At 33.8% G+C, this 24,454-nt stretch overlaps 1 protein-coding gene across 3 annotated transcripts in view; it reads right to left on the bottom strand.

The window, feature by feature from the left end:
• Positions 1-6,992: 6,992 nt before the first annotated feature.
• PPP4R2 (protein phosphatase 4 regulatory subunit 2) overlaps positions 6,993-24,454 on the bottom strand; it is a 57,830-nt gene continuing 40,368 nt past the window's right edge. The window contains exons 3-9 of one of the 3 annotated variants that reach the window (XM_063114832.1): positions 23,392-23,562; positions 13,752-13,845; positions 12,091-12,128; positions 10,970-11,044; positions 10,570-10,713; positions 9,564-9,853; positions 6,993-9,308 (exon numbers count right to left, since the gene is read on the bottom strand). In XM_063114832.1, the coding sequence (XP_062970902.1) occupies positions 8,992-9,308; positions 9,564-9,853; positions 10,570-10,713; positions 10,970-11,044; positions 12,091-12,128; positions 13,752-13,845; positions 23,392-23,562 (1,129 nt within the window). In that variant the 3' untranslated portion in view covers positions 6,993-8,991. The remainder of the gene's footprint in view (positions 9,309-9,563; positions 9,854-10,569; positions 10,714-10,969; positions 11,045-12,090; positions 12,129-13,751; positions 13,846-23,391; positions 23,563-24,454) is intronic. The other 2 variants (XM_063114830.1, XM_063114831.1) reach the window with 2 other exon arrangements.

Genomic DNA, 24,454 nt, shown 5'->3' with positions numbered 1-24,454 from the left:
GAAACTCTGTATTTTCTTGCCCAGCAACAACCAAGAGTTTTGCAGAGCCTGAGAAAAGAAAACACCCACAAATAGATGAAGCTGTGTTTTTGTTTTATTGCAGGATTGACCATCACAACTCAAAATGGTGCAAACAATGGAGAAATAGCAAAATTCCTCAGAAGAGATGAAAATGTCAAACCAAGACAAACTTGTGACTGTTCCATGCATTGTGCAGAAATATCACTAAGTCTTGTGCCCTGTTTCAATGGGCAGCTCATTTTCTTACTTTGCATAAAATAGTGGTGTATCTTACCATTTCAGATGGCTTGAAATACAGCACGTGGTTTGCCTGCTAGATACTTCCTGTCTCCCCCTCCGCCACATGTCCAGGGGTTAGGATGTCTATTTCACACATTACTTGATAATTCTTCTAAGAATACTTAAATTTTAATGGCCTGTTCAGTTTTTTCTTTTCCGGGGCGGGTGGGAACGAGGGGGCTGATTTTAAATGTCCCAGTGTCGAACTGTTTCAACTGAGAAAATAATGACATGTCAAAATACCAGGTCTCTTAATGGGGGACTGGTTAAATTATGGTTCAACTATACACTGAAAGAGTATGCAGCTGTGATAGAGGTTGGATGTGTTGTCCCCACCAAAACTCATGTGGAAATCTCATCCTCATCTCTCTCCCTCCCTCCCTCCCTCCCTCCTTTATAAATTACCCAGTCTCAGGCATTCTGTTATAGCAACACAAAACAGACTAATACAAGCTGTTTAAATGACTGGGGCAGCTTTCTAGGTACTGGTTTGGAAGTATCACAAAAATATATTACACAGGGAAGGAAAAAAAGACAAGGTGCATCTCAGTGCGTGCAGTGTGTATTCACTACGAAAAGAGTAGCTGGAGAGAGGGAGTGATGACCACCTCATGCTTGCAACGGTATACCATTATCTTGGGAAAGGTGCAGGACATTTCTGTCAAATGCTGTTTTTTGAACTCATAAGTAAGTAGGGCTTACTATCAGCCAGACACTTCTAATGGTTAATCCTCTTAGCAGTCCTACGGTAGTAGGTACCTCATCCCTCTTATCTTACAGATGCGCGGAGATCACATAGCTAGCAAATGGCAGAGCTGAGATTCAAACCCAGGGAATCTGGCTCCAAAATCCTTGCTCTTGAGCACTGTGCCCCACTAGTAAGAGCACATGTCTGGAGAGGTAGGGGGAGGTGTATAACTAAGAGATTTGCAAGCAAGAACAGTAGGACAGAAAGAGTCTGGTATTTTGTTCTACTTGAATTTTTGCCAGCTGGAAATTATCTAATTTTAAAAATAAATTTAAAAAATAGATCATGTATTCAAAATTTCTAGCTGGAAAACATGGATGATCCATTTAGAAAGATAAAGGGAAGCCAGATGGTGAAGTATGTGGCATGTGAAACCAAGAGCTTGGGTCTGCTGTGAATGACGAGGAGCCTTTAAATGTCCTGAACATGAGCAAATCTAAATGGCTCTGAGAATCTTCAGATACCTCAAATGGCTTCCTCTCCGTTGTCCACCTCGTCAGTGCCACCCTCCCCCTAATTCTACAAGCCTTTCAAGACTAGACAGCTCCTAAGCATAATGGATAAAAACCATTACTCCAAAACTGGGCTATGGCATCACAGCCCTGATTCTCATTCTGCGCTTCCACTTTTCAAGAGTCCCAGGGCAAGTTGCCTTTATCTCAAATATCTCACCCATAAAATGGGCATAATATTAAGCACCTCACAAGGTTAATGGGAAGGTTTAAGCAATGCATGGCATGTGTTAGGGATAATGTGGAACATAAACTAAGTGTTCAGTCAGTGCTTGCTACTATAATCCTGGCACTGGTGAGGATTGAAACCTCGGTACCTTGGGTTGAATGTCCCTCCAAAACTTAATCCCCACTGTGACTGTTGAGGGTGGAAAATCCTATTATGGTAATTGAAAGGTGGGGCCTTGAAGAGGAGATTGAATTGTAGGACCATGCAGTAGTGAATGGATTAATAATGGTGGGCAGGGGCATGGTCCTGAGGGTTTTAAAGAGTGAATGAGCTTAGTCTCTCTCTGCAATTTTCACAATGTGATACCCTGCCATCACTGGTGCCACCACTGAGACCTTCACCAGCTGTGTTCCCTGGACTTTGGACTTCTCAGCCTCAAAAACTGTAAGCAATAAATTTTGTTTTCTTTATAAATCACCCAACTTCAGGTATTTATGTTATAAACAACAGAAACAGACTAACACACTTGGTTTTGATTCCAATGAAACTGTTGTCTTCCCCAGGGACAGTGAATATTTCCCTCTCCTCCTTCCGTATCTCTCCTTAAAAGAAACATCATGTCCTGGACTAAATCTAGCTTTATACCCATAATTTTTTTTTTTTTTTTTTTTTTTTTTTTTAAAAGATGACTGGTAAGGGGATCTCAACCCTTGGCTTGGTCTTGTCAACACCATGCTCAGTTAGTGAGCCAACCAGCCATCCCTATATAGGATCAGAACCCGTGGCCTTGGTGTTATCAGCACCACACTCTCGCGAGTGAGCCACAGGCCGGCCCTACCCATAATTATTTTTAATGCTCCCAACAATCCTACCAGGTAAATATTATTCTCTCCATTTTATAAACAAGGAAACAAAGGCTCAAAGTACTGTGACTTACCCAAGATGCCTCAGCTGGGGATAATGAAGCTGTGACCTAATCGTCATCACTGCAACCCCATGCCTCTCTACGCTGCTGATTACACCATGCTACCTCCCTGTCTTGCTCTCCGAATGCCAAACTGAACCATGCCCCATCTCAGAAGCCTTCCCAGACTGCCACAACTGCACCCACAGGGCTCTCCCACACCTGTTTTTTTTTTTTTTTTTTTTTTTTTTTAAAGATGACCGGTAAGGGGATCTTAACCCTTGACTTGGTGTTGTCAGCACCACGCTCAGCCAGTGAGCGAACCGGCCATCCGTATATGGAATCCGAACCCGGGGCCTTGGCGTTATCAGCACCGCACTCTACCGAGTGAGCCACGGGCCGGCCCTCCCACACCTGTTCAACTCACATGGCACCTTCGGTTAATAACTTGCATCGCTTATTCTTCAAAGGTGACTGAATTCTTCAAAGCTCAAAATTGGACTGAGTCTACTCTTTCAGCCCTCAAGATACAAAGCAACTAATAAAAGTTACCCTCTAACAAGAGATCAACGCTTTTATGCATCTATATGTGTGTACCCTTATCTCCATTTGTTGGAATAAGTGAATTTGATAACCATAAATACATTACATGAAATCCAAGTGAAACACTCAAACACCTGAAATTCTTTCTGTGCTCTATTATTTTTGAGAGGGAACTTATGAATTATATTGGAAATGTATCCCCACCTCCAATACCATACTTGGAATGTGCTTCTAATATTCAATATGAAAACAAAATATCATGATAATGACAAGACACTGCAAATTCTATTACATCCCAAATCAACAAATAATGATATATATTTAGTAATGTTACAATACTGACTTTAAAATAATTGACGTATTTGGCAAGCTGCCAGATCCTCCCTGACAAATCTCCACCTGTGGAGTCCTCACTTGCACTGCCAGAGCTGTGGGACAGGCATTTTTTGACAAACCCACAACAGAAACTGTCCCACATTTTCCAATGGAAATGTTAACAGCTACCACACTTTACTATAATACACCCACTACATGAAGAACTAAACAACTTGATGTATAATGGCCTGAAAGCCACACTTTTTTAATAACTTATGAGATCGTATTCTGAATTCCAACAAAGTTAACTCAATTTTAGGTATCCAGCCAGGTTGAAAGTGTAAGATTGCATGCATTCCTAAATGCACATGGGAACTGTTATCACCATCACCTTAGCTTACCCTTCCATCCTGTAGCATTGTAGCAATGCAAAGAAAAACAGTATGATTCAAAACAAAGACAGAAGAATACTAACCAACAGTTTTATCCCACAAATTCTCACCAAATGTAAGCAGCACTAAGTCTCAAAAGCCTATTCAACACAAAAATTTATTGATGCAAGTATTATTGACCTAATATCAAGTCCCATAATACTGCGTGTAAAAGCAGGACATAGGTGGTTTAATGACACAACTTCCCACTTGTAGGAGCATTCATCTCCTATCAGGTGAAGGTATGCTGTGCTCTCTATAGGTCAGGGGTAGTGGTCTCCATATTCACAGAAATCTCCTTTGTTGGGTTGCTCATTTCCTGGTGATACACTGTCCAACTGCCTACTGATTTCCTGTCAAGGATGTCCAACAGCATGTATTGCTCCCAACTCCAGAAACCTAGCAGCAAAGCAAGCCTTCAGGGTTGAACTCAGCACCATCAAAGTGGGCAAAGCAGACACAGGATCAGTAAAACAGGAATCCAGTTTATTGTATAGTCAGTATCCAACTAGCCCACTTCCTTTTGACTTTGTTACCACTTGCCAAGCACAGGGCTAGCCTGTGAGATTATAAAGACCAAAACAGTGGAGTTTGCCGACTGGTATACAGTGAATTGCTGATATTTTTGTATATTCATTATTTTTGGTTAAAAAAAAAAATGCATTGCCTTTGGAAAGAAAAACGCTGAAAGTTAACAAGCCCAAAGACCACAAACTCTATTGCTGAATTTTAAGCTTAAAAAAAATGTTTATTGGTCTAAACTGCTACAATAGAAGGGAACAGTATACTCTTCATTTTACGTAGGGAAGTAGCCAGATCATCCATATTGTTATACTAGTCAGTGGAAGAATCAGACTTCCTATCATGAGCCCAAAACTCTGTACTAGCTATATACCATTTAGTAAACAAGATTTAGTGGGTTTAGAGACCAAATAAGAATGAGAATGAAAGTCAGAAATATTTAACATTTAGAAACATGCTGATTAAGTACTCCTATCTCCTCTGAGTTCAGAGCCACAGATGTTACACTCTACTATACCTCCTTGTGCAATAATATATATAAAGAAATGAGAATCCGGACTTAAAAAACCATCTTCCTCTCCACTTCAGGTAATTCTACACTTCTTACCACCTTGTGTATGAAAGTTGGATTTCTGAAATGATTTTAATACAAATGTTATAGACCTGTACATGCAAGCTGATGCCAAATTATGCCAATAGAGAAATTTTTAGAAAAGTATGAACTCTGTCTGAAATCAGGCTTGAGTTGCCTGGCAAACAACCACAACTATCCATTCAACTCAGATGCACCCTCTCTCCCAGAGCACCCTGTCATCACAATAAGAAACAGAGCTGTAATAAAGTCATGCATTAAGCTTTCCTCTCTACAGATTAGAAGATGCTTGTGGATCCTCAACCATCTGAGGTGGGTGTGAAGGGAGGAGGCGGTTAACTATTATGGCAAATAAAATAATTCCACACATAAAGGTTTTCTTCTAATTTATATTTTATTGCATTATGAAAATAATACATTTATTTGGCAAAGTAATCTAGGCTCCAAGTTGAAATAAAAGAAAATTCTGAAGAAAGTGTACTGAGTATTTTTTAAATGTGAAATAGTAGATGTATTCTAACCAATACATATTAGCATTCTTAACAGGCCAATAACCCAGTAAACCTAATTTTAATAATTCCATATGAAATTACAAGGTGTTTTTGCATTCATTCATTTTATGATTAGCACAAATCTCAAGAAAACTAACCTTCAATTTATCAAAACCAATGTATTTAAGAAATTCCTGTTCAGAAGACAATTTGAAACACTACCAAAATTGTTATTTCCTTTGGTTCTACAAGTTGCATTTTTATTCTTACCACAAGTTACATTTTTCCATAATCAAACATTGTAGCAGCTTTAGATTCTGCCCAAGTACCTTTATAAGTAAACTAGTATATTACATTTACATTATTGGAAAAATTGCTGATTTTACAAATGCAAAAATGCATAAACACATGCCTATCTACACCAGCAAAACAAAATACACTGAACCTCAATGTTTGACAGGCCACACCTTCTGGCCCAAGATTTCTGGCATACTCTTCCAAACAAAAGTGTTAAGGCTCCTTGACTGGCAATTCCACTGCTCCAGCCACACTTCTGAAAGGTAGTTACGGAAAATTCTAAGCTGATTAAATTTACCTAATAATCAACATGTAAAATATAACATTTTCCTTTCTTATTTCTGTTCTACCACACTTTCAGAACTAAAAGTATATATTTTTCAAAAACGTACAAGGATAATTTGTTTTCATTTTTTAAAAGGGAAAAGTGCTAAAAACATATTACATACATATTCTCACTTCCCCATCAGCATTTTCAAATTCCTTTTCCATGTTGGGTTCAGAGCCTGGAATAACAATCTGCTCAAGGTCAAAAATCAAAGTATCTTCAATCATTGAGGTCTTGATTCTTCATTTAGATCTTTTAATAAGATTTTGCTTAATGTGTTAAGAAAACGTGCCTAAAATTAGCCTTTTAAAAATTCACAAATGAATCAGTTACTATTAGAACTGACATTTTCATTAAGCAAAACCAGTTGTTAAGTGCACCTATGTATACTTGTGGAAATTTACTTCCAAATGGCCTTCAATATTTAAAACCAGCTGAACAAGGTTTCCCAATTTAACTACAGAAGTATTCCATCTATCCTAAAGAAGATATTCCATGAGCATTCTACAATTATCTGTATAAACAGCAACAAGTTTGATCTATGATCAACATATGAATATCTAATAAATATTAAAACTATTAAACTATAGATTAAAATGCAGATCTCTCACAGAGTTTTAAGTGATGTCATTTTGGTACATTCACCATTATTGTACTTTATTTAATAAAGAAATACATTTGCCCTTGCAAAAATAGCAATTGCAAGTTTACAAATAAAACCACAGACCTCAAAGTCATGATGCTAAATCTTCAACTTATAAGCAACAAAAGTAAACTGATTTGTTTACAAATGGTCCATGGCACTACAACTAAAATTAAAAATATCAAAAGGTCACAGGATCTTGAAGAAGAGGTTTATTGACAATAATTTCATAAATATTCTAAAGAAAATTTCAAAATTTCTAAACTTAAAATGTTTAAAATCTGCTCTTATTGGCAAAATATCCCTCAACAAAATAAAGTAATAGGTCACTATAAATGAATGTCACATTTAAAATTTGCTTCATTTTAACATTTTGCAAAAAAATTTTTAAAAATTTACAATGTTTGATTTTTCTCCCCTCATGGGTACAGTAAATATTCAGTTTTTATTTCAATTATGAGACACATTCATAAATACATCATCTAGCTGCTGTGAACCTGACAGTCAAGTCAGTCAGTAGTATATTACCCTACAAACATAAAGGAATCCAAATCATTTTGGTATTTTAGTCATAGCAATTTAAGTAGTCAAAATGCGAAACTCGTGGTTGCCCCCCAAATCACCCGAAAGCATATTGATACAGTGTCAGAAATTGTTTGCATCAGTTTTATAAGTTCATCTGTGTACTTCAGGTATCTGTAACTAAAAAAGGGATTCTTTTATATTTTGATAAAAATGTACTCGAATATTTCATAACATTAATATTTATTGCTTTATATGAATACTGTATTGAAAGCCCAAGCATTCAGTTTACACACAGAAATTATACAATTATATACCGCTTCACAAAGGCAGTGAACACATTACATTCTACAAAATCTACTTTACAGAAATTTAAAAATTCTAAATATCAAAAGGTACAGCTGAAGAAACAGGTATAAATTTGGCAGCCAGTAATTTTGACAGGGAAGTTGCAGCTTGCATGACTTTAAATATGTGAACTTGAAAATATTGAGTTTAGAGTAATCATTGTGCTTTGTGTTGATCTGAAAAATATAACACTGGCTGTCAAAGAAGCATGTTCAAAAATATTTAATTCACTTCAAAATGTCATACAAATTATGGTGGTTTCTATGCACCCCTAAAGCTTCAGTCATTTAGCTCAGGTACATTACTAAAGTAATATATTAATTCTTCCAGTACTGTGGTGTTTCATACCATTGACATTTTCACACTCTAGAATAATTTAGAAAGAAATGTGTAATATTCACAATGTTCAGAAAAGCAAGCAAAAGGTCAAGGAACCTGCCCCGGTTCTTCTGAGATGGTCTCATGTCAGCTTCATAAGCATTCATTCTACAAAACAGTAAGCTAATGTTTGAACACAATTTCCAAGATAAAGCACATTTTCTCATAAATAATGAAGTCTTTTTTCTCAGGCACCTCAGAAGTATACAAAAGAATTTTAGTTTAAACAGATCTCTTGGAATGTGTTTAACCTGGTATTTCAACAGACTTAAGATTTCCAGGGTTTCACAGGGCCAGATTTTATCTGAATTACTCAGAAGAGAAAGAAAATGTCTTCTGAAAGAGGAGAACTCAATCATTACCAATAGAAAAAGTATCTACTGTATTCATCTCTTATAGAAACAGAAAAATATAACATTTCCCCCCTTAGAATAATATATTTATATATATATATGTATATATGACTTAAAGTTCCATTGTACATAGTCAAACAATAAAATCTGGAAACCAGCATGAAACCCTATAATTCACATGTTAAAATGTTGAAACTATGACCAAAATATGAAACTGCTAGAGCTGTCAGAGAAAAGACAAAAAGCTTTCTTGCATACATATAAACTAAATGTGATAATCTCAAAAAGGTTTTCAAAATTATAATTATAACCTTCCAGTTTAAAAACTTTAATTCTAAATTAAAAAAAAAAAAAATCTATACACAAACCACTGATTTGACCAGACCAAAAAAAAGTCAGCGGTAAGCAGGACCCAGAGGAGCTGATATTCACAGTTCTTATGTGTACAACTCTTTCAGGAATTATCCATAAAGTACTTTATTTTACAACCTGCTTCTCTTGTAAAACTAAAGGTCCACTTTATTACATAAAAGTTTTATACAGTGTTAAAACCAGAACTGTATGTAAAATACTGCATCTAAATGTTTCTAAATAGTTAGTCTTGTTCCATTGGTTCATCTGTGACTGTGGCTTCATCGTCATTTTCCATGGATGATTCTGACAGAATCTCTCCAGTTTTACTGGAATTGGATCCTACTAATTCCTCTGTTTCACAGCAGTCAGAACCACTACTTACAGGGCCTGTATTTTCACTACCTTCAGAATGTAAATCTTTCTCAGCTTCAGACAGATCAGATTCCTCCATCTGATTATTTTCCTCAGAAGTCTCTTCATTCACAGTTAAGGCATCATCAGATTCTTTTTCTTGATTTTTTCTTTCTGGGATCATTTCTCTTGATGTCATAAAAGACTCTAAAAATAAGCAAATGTTGTTGTAGTTAAACTCTATTTTTAAAATACCTTCACAGTTAAGTTTCATGAATTCTGATATTTTACAGTTCAAATCATATCCCCTGAAACTCAGCAGCAACTACATACAGGTGGGAGAAAAGCCCAACATCAGCATTATAAGGAGCTCCATTACGTTAAATTCTTTCATGAAAAAAATGAAGTACAAGAATGTGAGGGTCTCCTTACTCCACCCTTTTACAGATGGTCTCTAAATACCTTCTTCTTCCTCTTCATCCTCTTCTTCATCCTCTTCTGCACAGTGCTGCGTGGTACAACTACTTTCTTTGTCTTTATCCTGAGATGAAGATGATGCTTCTGTTTCTTCTACCATAACTGAAGAAACTTCACTGGAAGTTGTCTGACTGGCCATCTCTCTGACTTCACTGTCTTTGTCAAACCTGAGTCTTTTTACCTCATGCCCCTCAGTTTCCACAGAGTCTTCATCTGGATGTTTATTTTTTATAGGGCTCACTGAGGAAACTTCTGATTCAGATGTTGAAGAGTCACTGTAAATGTTTTTTTTAAAGTGTCATTAATAAGATTGTTTTCCTCATGTTCTACATTCTCATTTTTCAGGTCTAATAATTTTTTAAACTGTATTTTAGTGACAAAGTTAAATTATAACATCTAAGCAAAGTAAAACACAAGAGAATAATTTCAAGGCAACCTAAACTGTTTAATAAATATTTCTCATTAGGACATAATCAGCAAGTTATGCGACGTTTCTTTGAAATTCTCTAGTAAGTTAAATATCCCCCTATAATATAAATACAAATCTTCCACATGGATATACTCTTTAAGTCCTCTCATTGATTTAGTCTTCTTTCCTTAATATGATATAGAACATTTGAAATAAGATGTAAATACAAGGTTTCCTTTTATGACCTACAATGAGAAGTTATTTACAAAATTTCAACTTATTTATAAACACTTTTTCTTTTCAAGTAACTTTCAAAAACAAGAAATAAAACGCACCATGACTACTTACTTTCTTAAGACTCTATATAAACAATCTCCCCACATTAGCCAGTTTTAAGTCTATGTCCTTCTTCAGCATGTGCTAAAGCTGCAAACAAGCCACAGCCCCTATAACCACATTAAAACTTTGTTCTGTTCCTTAACAACAGTATATTGTAGACAGTAAATGAGTGCTGAAACCATTAATAAATGTTAACTTTTAATGAAAACATTTTTTGATTTTTAATACAAGACACATACAAACCTGTGATTTTTTTCTTCATTCTGCTGTAAGTTTGACTCTTTGCTATCTGCGCTCTCAGGCAAACCATTTGTTGTCATAGGGGCTGACAAAGAAACCTTTGGTCGATTAAGTGGCCTGGGTGTTCCAGGTCCATTTATATTAGACCTATAATAAGATAAATGAACATCATTTTCCATTTTTGTTTAAAAGCCATCCCTCCCAAGGTATATTTCCATGAACATATCACAGAAGTATTTGCTATAATTTTAATTTTCAGATCTATGCCTTAACAAATTAATTATTTGCAGTATATACTACATCCTCCATAAAATGCCCAATTAAAAAAAAAGAATATTAAGCCTGCTACTCAAAATCAGGAAAATGCAAAAACTCTTTGATTATTAAAAATTGATAATTTCACCTCTCAGTATAGCTTGGTGAATTTCCAGGAAACATAACACCATTCATTCGATTTAAACTATTAGAATTGTTTTTCCTATAAGAAAAGAAAATACACACTGTTACAGATAGTTTAATTCTTTACTTTTGATGAGAATCAATGGGTTGAAAAGATCTTCCGTATGGTCTCACTGTCACAGACCCAAACAAAAAGACTGTGAAAATTAATGTAAGCATATACTACTGTAAGAAAAAAATCTGTTACCAGTCAACGTGACTTGACTTTACACTTCTTTTTCCAAAATATCTCACATTCATTAGCAAAACATTTTAGTTTGTAATGGAAAGCAACTCTTTTTTTATATATCATTATCTTTTCAGTTTCTCTGCCAAGAAATATATTATGGGATTATGTCAGGTTAGCAACACAGGTATGCTCCTGAGAGGGTTCTAATAACAAATTCACTATTGTTATTGTCCATGAAAGCAGAGGCAGCTTAACCTTAAACCAATGGTAAAAGGTTAAAGGTTAATGGGGCAACCCCTTTTCCCTGCCCTTCGCACCCCCAGGGGACATCTGGCAATGTCTGAAGATATTTGGAGGGGGGAACACTACTGGCATCAGTGGGTAGAGGTCAGGGACACTGTTAAACCTCCTGTAATTCCCAGGATAACACCCACAATAAAGAATTATCTGGTCCAAAATATCAATTGTGCCAAGGCTGATAAACTATGCCCTAAACTGAGCTCTTACTTTGCTATATATAAATCTTAACAACTGGAAATACTTTTCCATCATACAGAGGAATGCCATGAAGTAGTTCTTCCAAACTTAGGAGATATGCCCTAGAGATGCCCCCAGAAAGGCATCTAGGAAGGCATCTCAGGGCTTTGAAAGCCATGACAATACGTAAATCAAACAATATTAGAATTACAGTAAATTAACATTCTCTTTAATCCACATATCTTAACTACAAAAATACAAAGTTGTTCTACTTTGGGGGACTGGGTGGTAGGTTCACAAGCATTTATAAATGTTATCATGCTTAATTAAAACAAATGAAACCTATTTACATATTAGAAATAATCATGAGAATACAATAATTAAATATACTAGAAATAGAAAAAAATCTCTATACTTACTCTGAAGAAGGATAAACACAGCTAACAACCATTACATTCTGCAATAATAAAAACGGTTACTTAATATGAGGAAAAATACTACAACATAAAGTTTAATCATTTGTTTTTAATTTCTCAAAATCACCCTGATGGGTTAAGTTTTGATTTACTCCAATTTTGCTAATAAAGGAAATTAAACTGTTAAAAATGAAAGCTGATAAAACAACAACAAACAAATAATAACAAAGGGCCAAAATAGAATATCCTACTAAACCATGTATTTTTTGCTAGTCTTTTTTTTTTTTTTTTAATCCTAATCTAGTTACTTTGGAGCTGCTCTTATTTTAGATGGAATCACCCAAAAATGTTTAGATACTGAAATACTTAAGCCAAGTATAATGATTTTCTTTATAAAGCAATACCTAATCCAGAGCTGCTTGTGTAGTTATCATACAATACTGTGTAGCATTTCCTTGAAGTCAGAAGTCAAGGAAGAAATTCAAACCTTTTTTGAAATACAATTTTCCTGGTAATAATAACTCTAATAAAAGTTAATATCCATTGAAAATTTACTATGATCCAGTTAAGTGCTCTGCATTTAATTCCCCTCACAGCCTTATCATTATCCACATTTGAGAAAGGAAGAAACTGAGACTTAGGTTAAGTAACTGGCCCAAGGTCACACAACTATGAAGCATTGCAGCCATGATTTGAAGGCAGGGCCCCTGATATGACTACTGTGACATATTGCCTCTTCATCAAAAGATCTCCAAAATGTAATTTTTAAAAGTCCCCAAGCTGAAAAATAAGTACTTATGAACCATCTCAGTTTCCTGCCCTTTGGGAATTTTATTCAGTTGAGGGCACAGAGGCTCAACAAAACATATTAATCCAATAAGGCCCCCAAGAACTATTGTAAATCACTAAAGTAATGGTTTTGGATCCTTGTTCCTAGAGTAAAATAAACTGAAATCGAGTCACAACCTTAAAATGAACATTGAACTATGTTTTAGGGTTAATTGAGAATTAGTAACGCACTGGTCCAATCTTGATTCCCACAGGGCTCCTTCATTTTCATTCTTTGCTCCAGACAAGTCAGTTTCTTAACTTTTCATTCCCTCAAACACCTTAATGTGTGTTCATCACATTATTTCCACTGTTCAGAATGCCCTTCTCTTATTACTAACACCCCCCACACCCCCCACACAAATCAAACAAATACTTTGAAGTTTTTTAATCCTTAAATCTGATTTGCATCTTTTTACTCATACCTAATTTAAATGCTTTGCACCAGCAAGTTTCCAAAGTTGTATATCTCTCAATTCCAGAACTGAGAAAATGAATTCCATGATAAATAAGTTTGCAAGTTTTACTCTATTAAAGTTAAAATGCCAACTGTAGAACTTCTCAGAAACTTTAATGTGTTGATGTATGCTATGAATTTCCAAGAGATAATAATAAGCTGCTTTTCCCAAACCTAAATGATTACTGCAAGCTCTCCTTTGCCCCCTCCTAATTAAATATCTCTCTGAAGCACAGAATACAATTTGGGAAAAACTCAAGATAGGGTAGGGTGGAAACCTATTTCAAGAAAGGGTGCCTGAAAAAGATCTTACTGAACATTCGTTTCTAAAAATCTATTAGGCCATGGTTTAATATAATTCAAATTATAAAATAAATACCTTTTCTACTCCTCTGAGAAATTTGTCTGTTCCTGTATAGTTTCTCCTTGGATCTGTTAGCAATTCACATAGTCGCTGAATAGTAAAAGGGATACTGCAAAAGAATATAATTTTATAATCTGAGGTCATTAATTATCAGAAGAATTAGAAAAATTCTTTCTTTTACTAATTAAAGTTTTATCTAGTCAGCCATGTGTTATTCTACAAAAGAAAATGCTACGATAGAGAAATGAATGGATGAGTCATTTAAAATAGACAAGACAATAAACACACCTGTCTTTTTACTTAACAGAAAAACAACTCCCTTCCTTGCTTTAAAAAGCAAGGAAAAAGAACATCTAAATTAACAGAAAGCATCAAAACTGACTGGAAAAAAAATAATATTCTAAATCCTGTTAATTCATTTTAAGTTTACAAGAGAGGCAACACAAAAATAATCAAGTCAGAGTTTATTTAAATACAGAAACTTTTCCTCAAGCATTCTTCTGCACACAAAGATTTCTTTAAAGTGTTTAAACAAAACTACAAATGATTTTGTTACGGGATAGAAGACGACAAATGATTCCAATGTAAAAGTATCTTAATACAGTTCTGCTCCATTATTACAATTTTATATACAACCTACATGTTTAATCAAACTTAAAATATATGCAAAAATATACTCGATAATTTGATAAAAACCATATTGTTAACTTTACCAAATACTTTCACCATAATTCAATTATCACTTGATCACAGCAAATACAAAACTGACATGTTAGAACTAAAATCACCTTATAAATATAAAAAACAGTTTTGTGCTTATATAACTCATAGATAGCATTCATCAGAATTACAAACTGAACAGCAGTTATGAGAACTACATATGACAAATGCAGCCAAAAAGTACCGCAAACATAAATCTTTGAACGTCAGTGTTTGCCATACAAATTTATTTATTCTACTCATGAGGAGAATTACAAAAACTCAAATTAATAGTTAATGTTCACAAAGTTCTTTATTTTTTATAGGCAGTTTGACACAATATTCTCCCCCACAAGGTAAAGCAGCTGGTTGAGTAACAATGATGCCAGGACTCAAACCCAGTTTCTCTAACTTCAATTCCCATGTCAGTTCCACTGTACAACACATATTTAATAAAATCATAGTTGTTTATTTTCTAATTAGATAAATTACACTTGGTTCTCATATTTTAATCTCCAATACTATTCTGATGTTCTTATAAATTTTGAAAACATTTAAAGTAAATGTTATTCATATAAAAACAAAAATTTTAGTTATTTGAGAGTCCAAGAATCAATCTTTTCTCAATTAGCATCCAAACCTAAAAGCAAAACTATTGTTCTGCCAAAAGACAGGGCACACAATAAAAGATGAAATGATTGCCTGAACTTCTTCAATGTCCATCACGACTGCTATATGAAATTCCTTTGGGTTTCTGAGAAGGAATACTCCTTCTCCTTGCTCTTGAAAATCCACTCAGTGTGAAGTGCACTGCCAAAACTAAGAATCTTTTAAAATGGACAAGAGAAGTACAAAGCACACTGTTACTAATAATGAAACATTAAGCTTACACGTCTTTTTTTAATTCCTATAAAGACAACACATAATTAAAAACCTATAGCTAATATACAAAACAACTGTAACTCCATTAAAAAAAATTTTTTAAGCATTTCCCAAACTGCATATCAGTTTCTCAATTGTCTGTCTTTTCTCATATTTGATCGAAAGCTTCTTAAGGGGCACAACATCTTCATATACATTATGCTCAATATATAATTTATTTGCATACATATATATCCGAAATGCAGTATCATCACGGATTTCAGAACGTACTGGTATATCCCACCTTAGCCCCTCTTCGAGGTCACTGTTCTCAAACCTTAAACACATAGAACGGCACATCTATGCTCCTCCCTCATCAATCATCTCAGTGATACTGTAATTAAAACACAGTTTTACACATTACTCAAAATATACAAAATAGCACCAAGTATTTGGGTATTCAAACAGTAGATAACTGACGAATACTTAGATATTGTCTAGTTATGCCTTTTCTTCCAATTCTTTCCCACATTAAAACGTAATATTTTCTCTTAAATTATAATCAGCTTTAACAAATGAATATTTTTAAAGTTTTCATTTACACTACATGTTTTGGCTAATTTTCTTTAGAAATGTAAGTAAAACTATAGCAAATTATTAATATTGTGTGTTGGTGAATATGAATACTGCCGGAGGGGAATAATGCTATCAATAACAGCCTATGACAAAATGAGTTTATACTCTTAGGCACTTTCAAAAGCTTTTAAGGTCATTTTACCAAGTATCCAATAGATGGCACTAAAATGTCATACAAGACTCCCGTTCCTCACATGAGCAGGCTAAAACACAACCACACATGTCTTGTAAATAGAAGTATTCAACAGAAATACTAATATGAGAACTTTGGCAATGGCATTAAAAGATCTCTTTATATACAGCTTGTACTTTTTAACCTATTCCATAAATGAGACAGAACTATAAACTAGAAATACCCATGTTTGCTCAACATGTAAATAATTACAATTGCAATAATAAAGCTAACAAAAGTATATATACAGTACTATGAAGATAGAATAAACTGTATGCCAGGAAAGAAAGCATATACCTGGGAACATTTAATTTGAAGTAGGTCTTTAAAAGGAGGCAGATGAGTAAACTGAATAAATCAAATCGAAATGAATGCATTTGATATGACTATATGAAAGGTTTGCTTTCTCTAACTATTCCGTTAGACATAGTACACAAAATAGTTCATTCTAACTCCCAAAAATATTAAGGCTCCCCCCCCCCAAAAAAAGGTAAATTAAGACACACATGCTAAGAAGAGTAAAGATCAAAAATGGAAGGAGTGTTAAACATGCATACCACTCATTCTCCGTGAAAAATGTGAACCAGAATCTTTAAATTTGGTGGGGGATGGGTAAAGGAAGTTCATTAGCAAAAGAGTATAATAAAATAAATCACTTTGTGAGAAAATATTTGGGGTTATTTAAACTAAAATGCATTCAGTTTACACTGCAATATCTTATTTGCCCATACTATGAGATGAAAAACTAAGATTATATAAGGAACTGACAAAATTTAACATGACTAGCTAGCATTTCAAATTTTTAAAAAATGCCCACATAATTCAACAAAACTCAAAAAACAAAAACCCCACACATTAAGTAAACGATCTGAAAGAAGCAGTTCCTATCAAATAGTATTACTCAGAAATACTATGGAAAATTATTGACCAGTCCACTTTTAATATACAAATTATAAAGTAGAATGGTTTCAAAAACAAAAACAAAAAACTGGCTAGCCCAGTAGGAGACCTTGTCCAAGTTGAATTTACCTCTCTAACTCCTTATTCTTGCCTGGAAAACAGGGATTCTGAAACTGTCCATCTTATATGATTATCATGAGGACTTAATACAACAAAATATTATATATATAAATCACCTAACAGTGAAATATTTTAGAAAATGTTTGATAAATATTAGTTCCTATCATCATCCTGATCCCAACTACTATCTAATGGAGACTGAGGGAAAGTACAAACACTCCAATGTCCAACTGCAGAAGAACAAAACCAAAAGTATAACTCTGTCATTAAAAATATTCATTTTAATTCCAAGGAAAGTAACTGACCCAATTTAAATAGGATTACACATTTCACATTACTTATATATCTTAATTTGCATAGAATCTGTCTCCATTTACCATTTTTTAAAAAATCATATCTTAAAGCTATGGTAATTCAAATACCACGAAAGCTGCTGGACATTGGAGAGAGACATCTAAAAGCAGCAATTCAGTGCTATTTTTTAAAAAAGATAAATTTTAAATAAGACTAAACCCTAAAGAAATAATGTCCCACCTTATATTTTACCCTGAGATTATGGTTTGACTAAAATTTATCTTAATCTGATTAAATGTTTCATCATTAAGATGTAAAAATATTCTGAATACATATCAAGGTATTCAGTTGAAAAGAAAGCACTTAAAAAAAAAGATATGCATATTTCATTCAAATTCTAAGATAAAATCAGACAACTACCTTACCTTTGTTATACAAGCAACTTTCCTCATGAAAAAGATATACAAACATAAAATATATCACAGAGGCTATTAGAGTAAAAAGCGTAAAAAGCTAAAGAGATGACCATAAAATCAGTCATCCTACTAAGAAAAATGTCGAAATAGCCATTCACTTTAGTTTTATGCATGATGATGTGGTCTTTACTGTGTTTTTCTTTTCTGACTGTAAACAGCCACATGGCTGTGCCTTAGTTAACAGAAATACTTAAGGCTGACTTGAACTAAACCTATTTAAGTGGAAACTAACTTAAATATCTCTGCTATCAAATCAAAGGCTGAATCGGTCCATAGTCTTGTTTACTCAATTCAAAAATACCATCAGAATCCTGTGATATTATTTTTACTTAAAGGAATATGCTCTTTCTGTACTGAGGCTTTAACATTTTTATCAATATACACATAAATATTCTATGCATATATTTTATACCTCAAATCAAATGCCAGAAATTCTGAAATTTATTGAAAATGTCATGAAATGATAAGTATAAAAAATTAAGAAAATGAAGAACTGGCCTCTTTCAATAATGTTAAAGAACCCAAATGTTGTAAGTAAACCAATGCCTGCACCATTCCCCATCCCAAAATGAATCTACAGCAACTGTCAAAGCTTTAAATCAAGTCAATCATCTCTTGCAGTATCTATGGTAGTCTGAATTGTTGTGTTGTTTCAAACTTGCATCAAATATAAAGAAAAAAATTAATTAGCTTTCTGCAAGTTCCTACTTTTCAATTTTAAGAATTTTACTAAAGACAGCATCGCATATTACCACTGGACAAAGGCAAGGTCAAGGAACAGAGTAAGGAAGGCTGGCTACTAAATAATACCTAAAGATAACAATCATGCTAATAAGAGAAAGGGAGTAAAGAAAAAGGAAAAAGCACATTTTAACTAAGATATGTTCAACACATACTGACACAAATAATTAACAAAAATGCAAAAGCTATTTTCCCCAACCCATTGAGGAGCAGAAAATCCAGCAAACAATAAAATGAGTCAAGGGAGTCAGAGAACAAAGCAACAAGAGAGTTGAGGATCCATTCTCTCAGTCCTTGAACAACCTAGAGCTAACTGTAAAGGAAATAATACAAAATCAAAAAAGGGGTATGTGTTATATCTTCAATTCAGATTTTAGAGTATAAAAATCTCATATATGATGACCTTTTAAAAAAAGTGGCATCCTTTCAGGTGCAGAAACTTACAAAAGACGCATGTGTATGCACACACATGTAAACGAATGATGTGAAAATTTGCAGGACCAAGCAAAATATGGTGTATGGGGTATATTAAAATAACTTTAGAGAAGAAATGAGAAAGTCAGAATGCCAAAAGATAATTAAGCAGTACTCACTAGTGACTGACTGTACCTGCTTTACAGATGATATAAAGATTTTTAGGTATCAATCAGTTGTGCACTTTTTCCCAACCTCCTCATAAATACATATACCAATGCTAGTTTAGTCTACTACTCACAATGACTGAGACTTACCACCTTTTTTTTTTTTTTTTTAAACGATGACCAGTAAGGGGATCTTAACCCTTGACTTGGTTTTCTTAGCACCACGCTCTCCCAAGTGAACTAACCAAGCCATCCCTATATATAGGGATCTGAACCCATGGCCTTGGTGTTATCAGCACCACACTCTCCCACCAAGTGAGCCACAGGCCAGCCCTGACTTACTGCCTATTTTAGAGGGATCTTAGATCTAACATTTTCGTCTAAGAAGGGGCAAGACTTTGTTACTTTCATATTCATTATTCTTCCATTTCAAATAATTTAGAGAACATAAAAAGCTATCTTTCTGAATTACTAGGAATGTAACTTACATCCTCTCTATCCCTCAAAATCCCTCTTTGTGTATCCTTAATAGGAATGAACTATTAGCTACCAGCAATTTCTTTTTTTCTTTTTTTTTTTTTTTAAAAGATGACCGGTAAGGGGATCTTAACCCTTGACTTGGTGTTGGCAGCACCACGCTCAGCCAGTGAGCGAACCGGCCATCCGTATATGGGATCCGAACCCGGGGCCTTGGTGTTATCAGCACCGCACTCTCCCGAGTGAGCCACGGGCCGGCCCTAGCTACCAGCAATTTCTAAATTATATTCATGGTGTCTATGATAGGAAGAGGATTTTTATAAATGACCCTGGTTGAGTAAACTCATCCACTCTTTTTCATTATAATCCCAAGCAGAGGGCATAAAATGGCAACAAATATCTTTTAACTGACCAGTCCGTTAAAATTTTTAGTTTTTGTTTATTTTAATTTTTGGTGGTTCTCACCTAAGAAACTGTAACTTCAGTTCTGAAGAGTAGGTATAATCCATCTGTTCCCATAAAATTTTAAAGTTCAAAAGTAATTTTACCCTATACTGGCCAGCCACCAAAAATAAATAAGTAAAACCACAAAAGTAATTTTAAAAGGACAAGAAAATAACTAAAAAAACTAAAAGAACTTGACCATTCAACTATGAATTCTTCCATGCCCCATTAAGCAAAATACAGATATAAACATGCTTTTATTCCTTTCTTGAATTCATCACTCCCTTCTTGAATTCATCTATCCATCCATCCATCTATCCACTCATTCCACACTTGTCTGAGAACCTACTATATTCAGGCACTCACTCTTCTAGGCCTTGTTTGGGAAAAAGTTACCCTGGCTCTCCATATGCTCACAGTTCAGGAAATCAAGCAAACAAGTGAACAGACAATTACGACTTCAAAGAGGGAAAATTTATATTCTGCCAATATTCTAAAGTATTTTTAGAAAATGGGTAATCCTTTTTATGGCAAAATACTATGAAGCATTTAATATAGAGCCTTCACAACTTAAAAACAATAACAAAATAAACTTACCAATAAGAAAATGAGCAAAAGAAAACAAAAAAAGGATATGAAAAGACAACTCATATAAAAAGGCAATAAGCACATAATAATGTTCCATTTCACTTTCAATCAAAAAAACAAATACACAAACACTAAAGAATTACAATATCTATATTTAATACACATGGAAATATAAATGAACACATTTTACGAGACTGATTCTGCAGTATTGAGAAATTAAAAAATTTTAAGTGTGCATATGCTTTTACGTAGCAATTATATTTCTACGAATTAAAAAAGCAACAATCAATCTATACATGTATTCAATAAATGACATTAATCAAAAAAAGAATAAATGTAAAGGATGCTCACTATTACAAGCATTGCTCATAATAGCCAAAAAATAAACGCCCACCACCACTGGTAACAGGGGCAAATACATTATAACCTGTCCATATAATAGAAAACAATGCAGCCTTTCAAATACACAAAAAACACAGCTTTAAATATACTGATATAGAAAAGAAGTCAAAGTTTTTCTAAAAGGGAAAATAAATTAGCTTATAACATGATTCTACTTCCATTTTTTTTTTTTCATGTACTTCTATGAAATTTGGGGCTCTTTTTAGAAGTATATCACTTTTGTAATTTAAAGGATGACCTATCACAAATGAGAAAAGGGGTGTACTAGAAAGGACAAACCTTCAAACTGGTTGAAAAAGAAGAAAATGCTACTCCTTAGTAAATATGTTAAAAACCAATTTATACATATTCAAAACACAAAAACAAAATGGAAAGATTATAGATTTGCTTCAACACATTAATATAGACAAAAAAGGGTAAATCAAAAAATAAAAATATCTTAATCACTGATTATGAGTTAGATTCTGCCTCTCTGAGAAAATGATTCATAAATTGCCATTCTGAAAAATCAAATTTAAAATATGTAATGTAAGTTCAAAATACTTATGCTTCAAAGATGAAAAACGTTCTAAAAGCAATCATGTTTAAGTGTGCTTAAGTATTTAATAACTGTTCAAATCATCTTCTGAAGTAGATGAGTTATCAGTTTTAGAGACTGAGAAATTAAAAATGTTTAGATTTACTTAACCTACATATCTGTATCTATTCCAACTTAATTTGAAAGAACTGAAAACGGTATTCCCTATCACTAATTGAGAACCAAAAGTAAATAAGCTTAATATTCACAAAGTGGCAGTATAATTTGACCTGTTTCACCTTAGCTCTTATTTTTGAATGGTAGCCATAATTATTGAAATAAAAGATGAGTCACTACAATGTCTAAGTATTAGTTATATATATATGTACACACACACACGCACACACACACACAGGAGGGTACTTCAAAAAGTTCATGAAGAGATCAGTATTACATTTTAATTCTATTTTTCCATGAACTTTTTAAGTACCCCATAAATGTGCTATTTCTAACTATCCAAGAGAAGTATTCTTATCTTGAACACAATTCAATAGTAAATTTTATGCAATATACTTCTAATACAGAGCATGTGACTTCTTCCAGGTATGCGCTTTTTCTAAAAAAAATTTTAAATAATATCAATAAGAAAAGATATGCATATGGTTAAATAATTTCAACGTTACAATGGGGTACAAAGAAAAAAATAAATCTCCTTCCCATCCCAGACTCCCAAGGGGTAACTATAATTGGTGGACCTCAAAGACAAAGCTATCATTTCTCCCCCAAAATGTATTTTTAGTAACAGACCCAAAGCAAAGCATAAGAATTTAATATTTTAAGCAAAATTTCTAGGCTTAAAAACACAGGAATATGATATGTAACAAAGAGTTAATTGGATTACCTTGTTTCAAATCCCATGTGATTAAGTATCTGAAGAAAAGAATCAGGCCATATATACTACCTAAAAATACAACTGAAACCCCTTCAAATAAAATCTACCTCTAAATATAAATTCACAGTTAGCATACCCACAACTCATTATATCTGGCACTGCAATTGCACACACCAAATTGTTAATGCCAAACTAAATACTGAACAATTCAACTTCATGGATATTTCCTCCCCTTCAGTAAAGGAAACCCTAAGAATACAAAATCATAAAAAAAGGAAAAAAAATTTTTTTAAATGACAGAGTATGAGACACAGTAACATTTTTTAGAAATCACTTTTATTTTAATGCAGAGTGTCTTTTTGGTGTTTTTAATGTTTTACAAAGGGCTAAAAATGGTTACTTCTTGGGAGGGAAAGGAATTCCAAAAAAGTTTCTTAATATAAACTAAGTAGAATACTTTCACAAATTGGTATTTTTCATTTTTAAAGAAATGTTACTTCTCTCAGTGATACACAGGTTCTATACAAAGTATAAAAACTTATAATATCAAATATAAAACAGATAAGAAAAAACAGTAAAATATTTCCTAATACATCAATGTTTCTATTGTCATACTATGCCCATTTAAAGTCGGAATGCCACAGATACCCATAAAGGTGGTTCAAGTTTTTTTTGAAAAAGCTGTGAATATTCCAAGTACTTGTAACCTAGAAATCATTAAGTGTTATATGTCACTAGAGACATAGAAGTTACTCTAATGAGTAATCAATTACCAAACAAGACTCAACAACCTTAAAGAAAAATCTATAACGTTCTGCTAAAAATTAAATCTTTAAAATAGTATTAAGTGCATACCCATTAAATCCAGTGACAATTTTCAGTATTCTTTCCTTCATTTCATCAAAGGGAATATATTCGACATTAGGGTTGGGAGGACCTCTTGGTTCAGGAGCTGAAGTTCTGAAATCATCCATCACTTTCTCCAGTTTGAAAATAAAATAGCCTTTAAATTGGGACCACTGGATCCTATAAGCAAGAGATTTAAAAAATGTAATACCATGTAGCATTACAATTCTTGAACACAAAGCACCATGACACTAATGCTAACAAAATTAAGGAGTAGTGAGTGTCTCTGTTCACAAGCACGCATCATGCCTGATCAGTCTGACTCAGAAGCTCCAACCTGATTCCATCTCACTCCCTTGATCCAAACAAAATCCAAATCTTTGATAAAAACCTTTAAAATGAACTACCTTGGCTGAAAACTGAGGTAGGTCCCATTCTCAGCATTTTAAAACATTATTACATTTGACTGTATCCCTCAGAACAAACCTAACCAGGGAGGTGTTACTGCCCCATTTAAGATAAGTCAGAATGAGGATAAGGGGTGGGGAGAGAGAAAAAAAGAAAATAAATAAAAGAGGTCAGAATGAATCTCTTAACATCCGAGCTACAATGCTTACCTGGACTAGGAGTTTATTCTCTTCTATCTAGTAAATAACAAAATAAGCCTTAATTTCTTTTTCTTTCCCTTTCAGCTAATATTCTCAGGTCCTTTTGTTAATTAAGAGGTACATACCATAGGTTCTATCCAACCAGTACTTGCATAGTAAAAATACATAATTTCCTTATGTACTTTTCATATATATTCATTTGTTAAATTAATATAAACACCTTTTTATTCCTCTCCCTTCACATTTTACCATAATTTAAGAGGAAATTTTGTGATGATACCTACCTGAATAGCCTAAATTCCAAGAGGTGCAAGAGTCAGGGATGCCAACTATTTGCTCAGGCAGACAGTAGTGGCAGCTACCATTAGTGGCAGCAGATCAATCTCTTACACGGGTTGACTACTTAAAATTACATAAAATAAGGGGAGTACTAATCTGCAATTACCCTTCCATCCCATCTGGCA

Source organism: Cynocephalus volans, chromosome 11, assembly GCF_027409185.1.
Source record: "Cynocephalus volans isolate mCynVol1 chromosome 11, mCynVol1.pri, whole genome shotgun sequence".
Lineage (NCBI taxonomy): Eukaryota > Metazoa > Chordata > Mammalia > Dermoptera > Cynocephalidae > Cynocephalus > Cynocephalus volans.
Note: the sequence above shows the minus strand (reverse complement) of the source record. Positions and strands in the feature narration are given on the sequence as shown.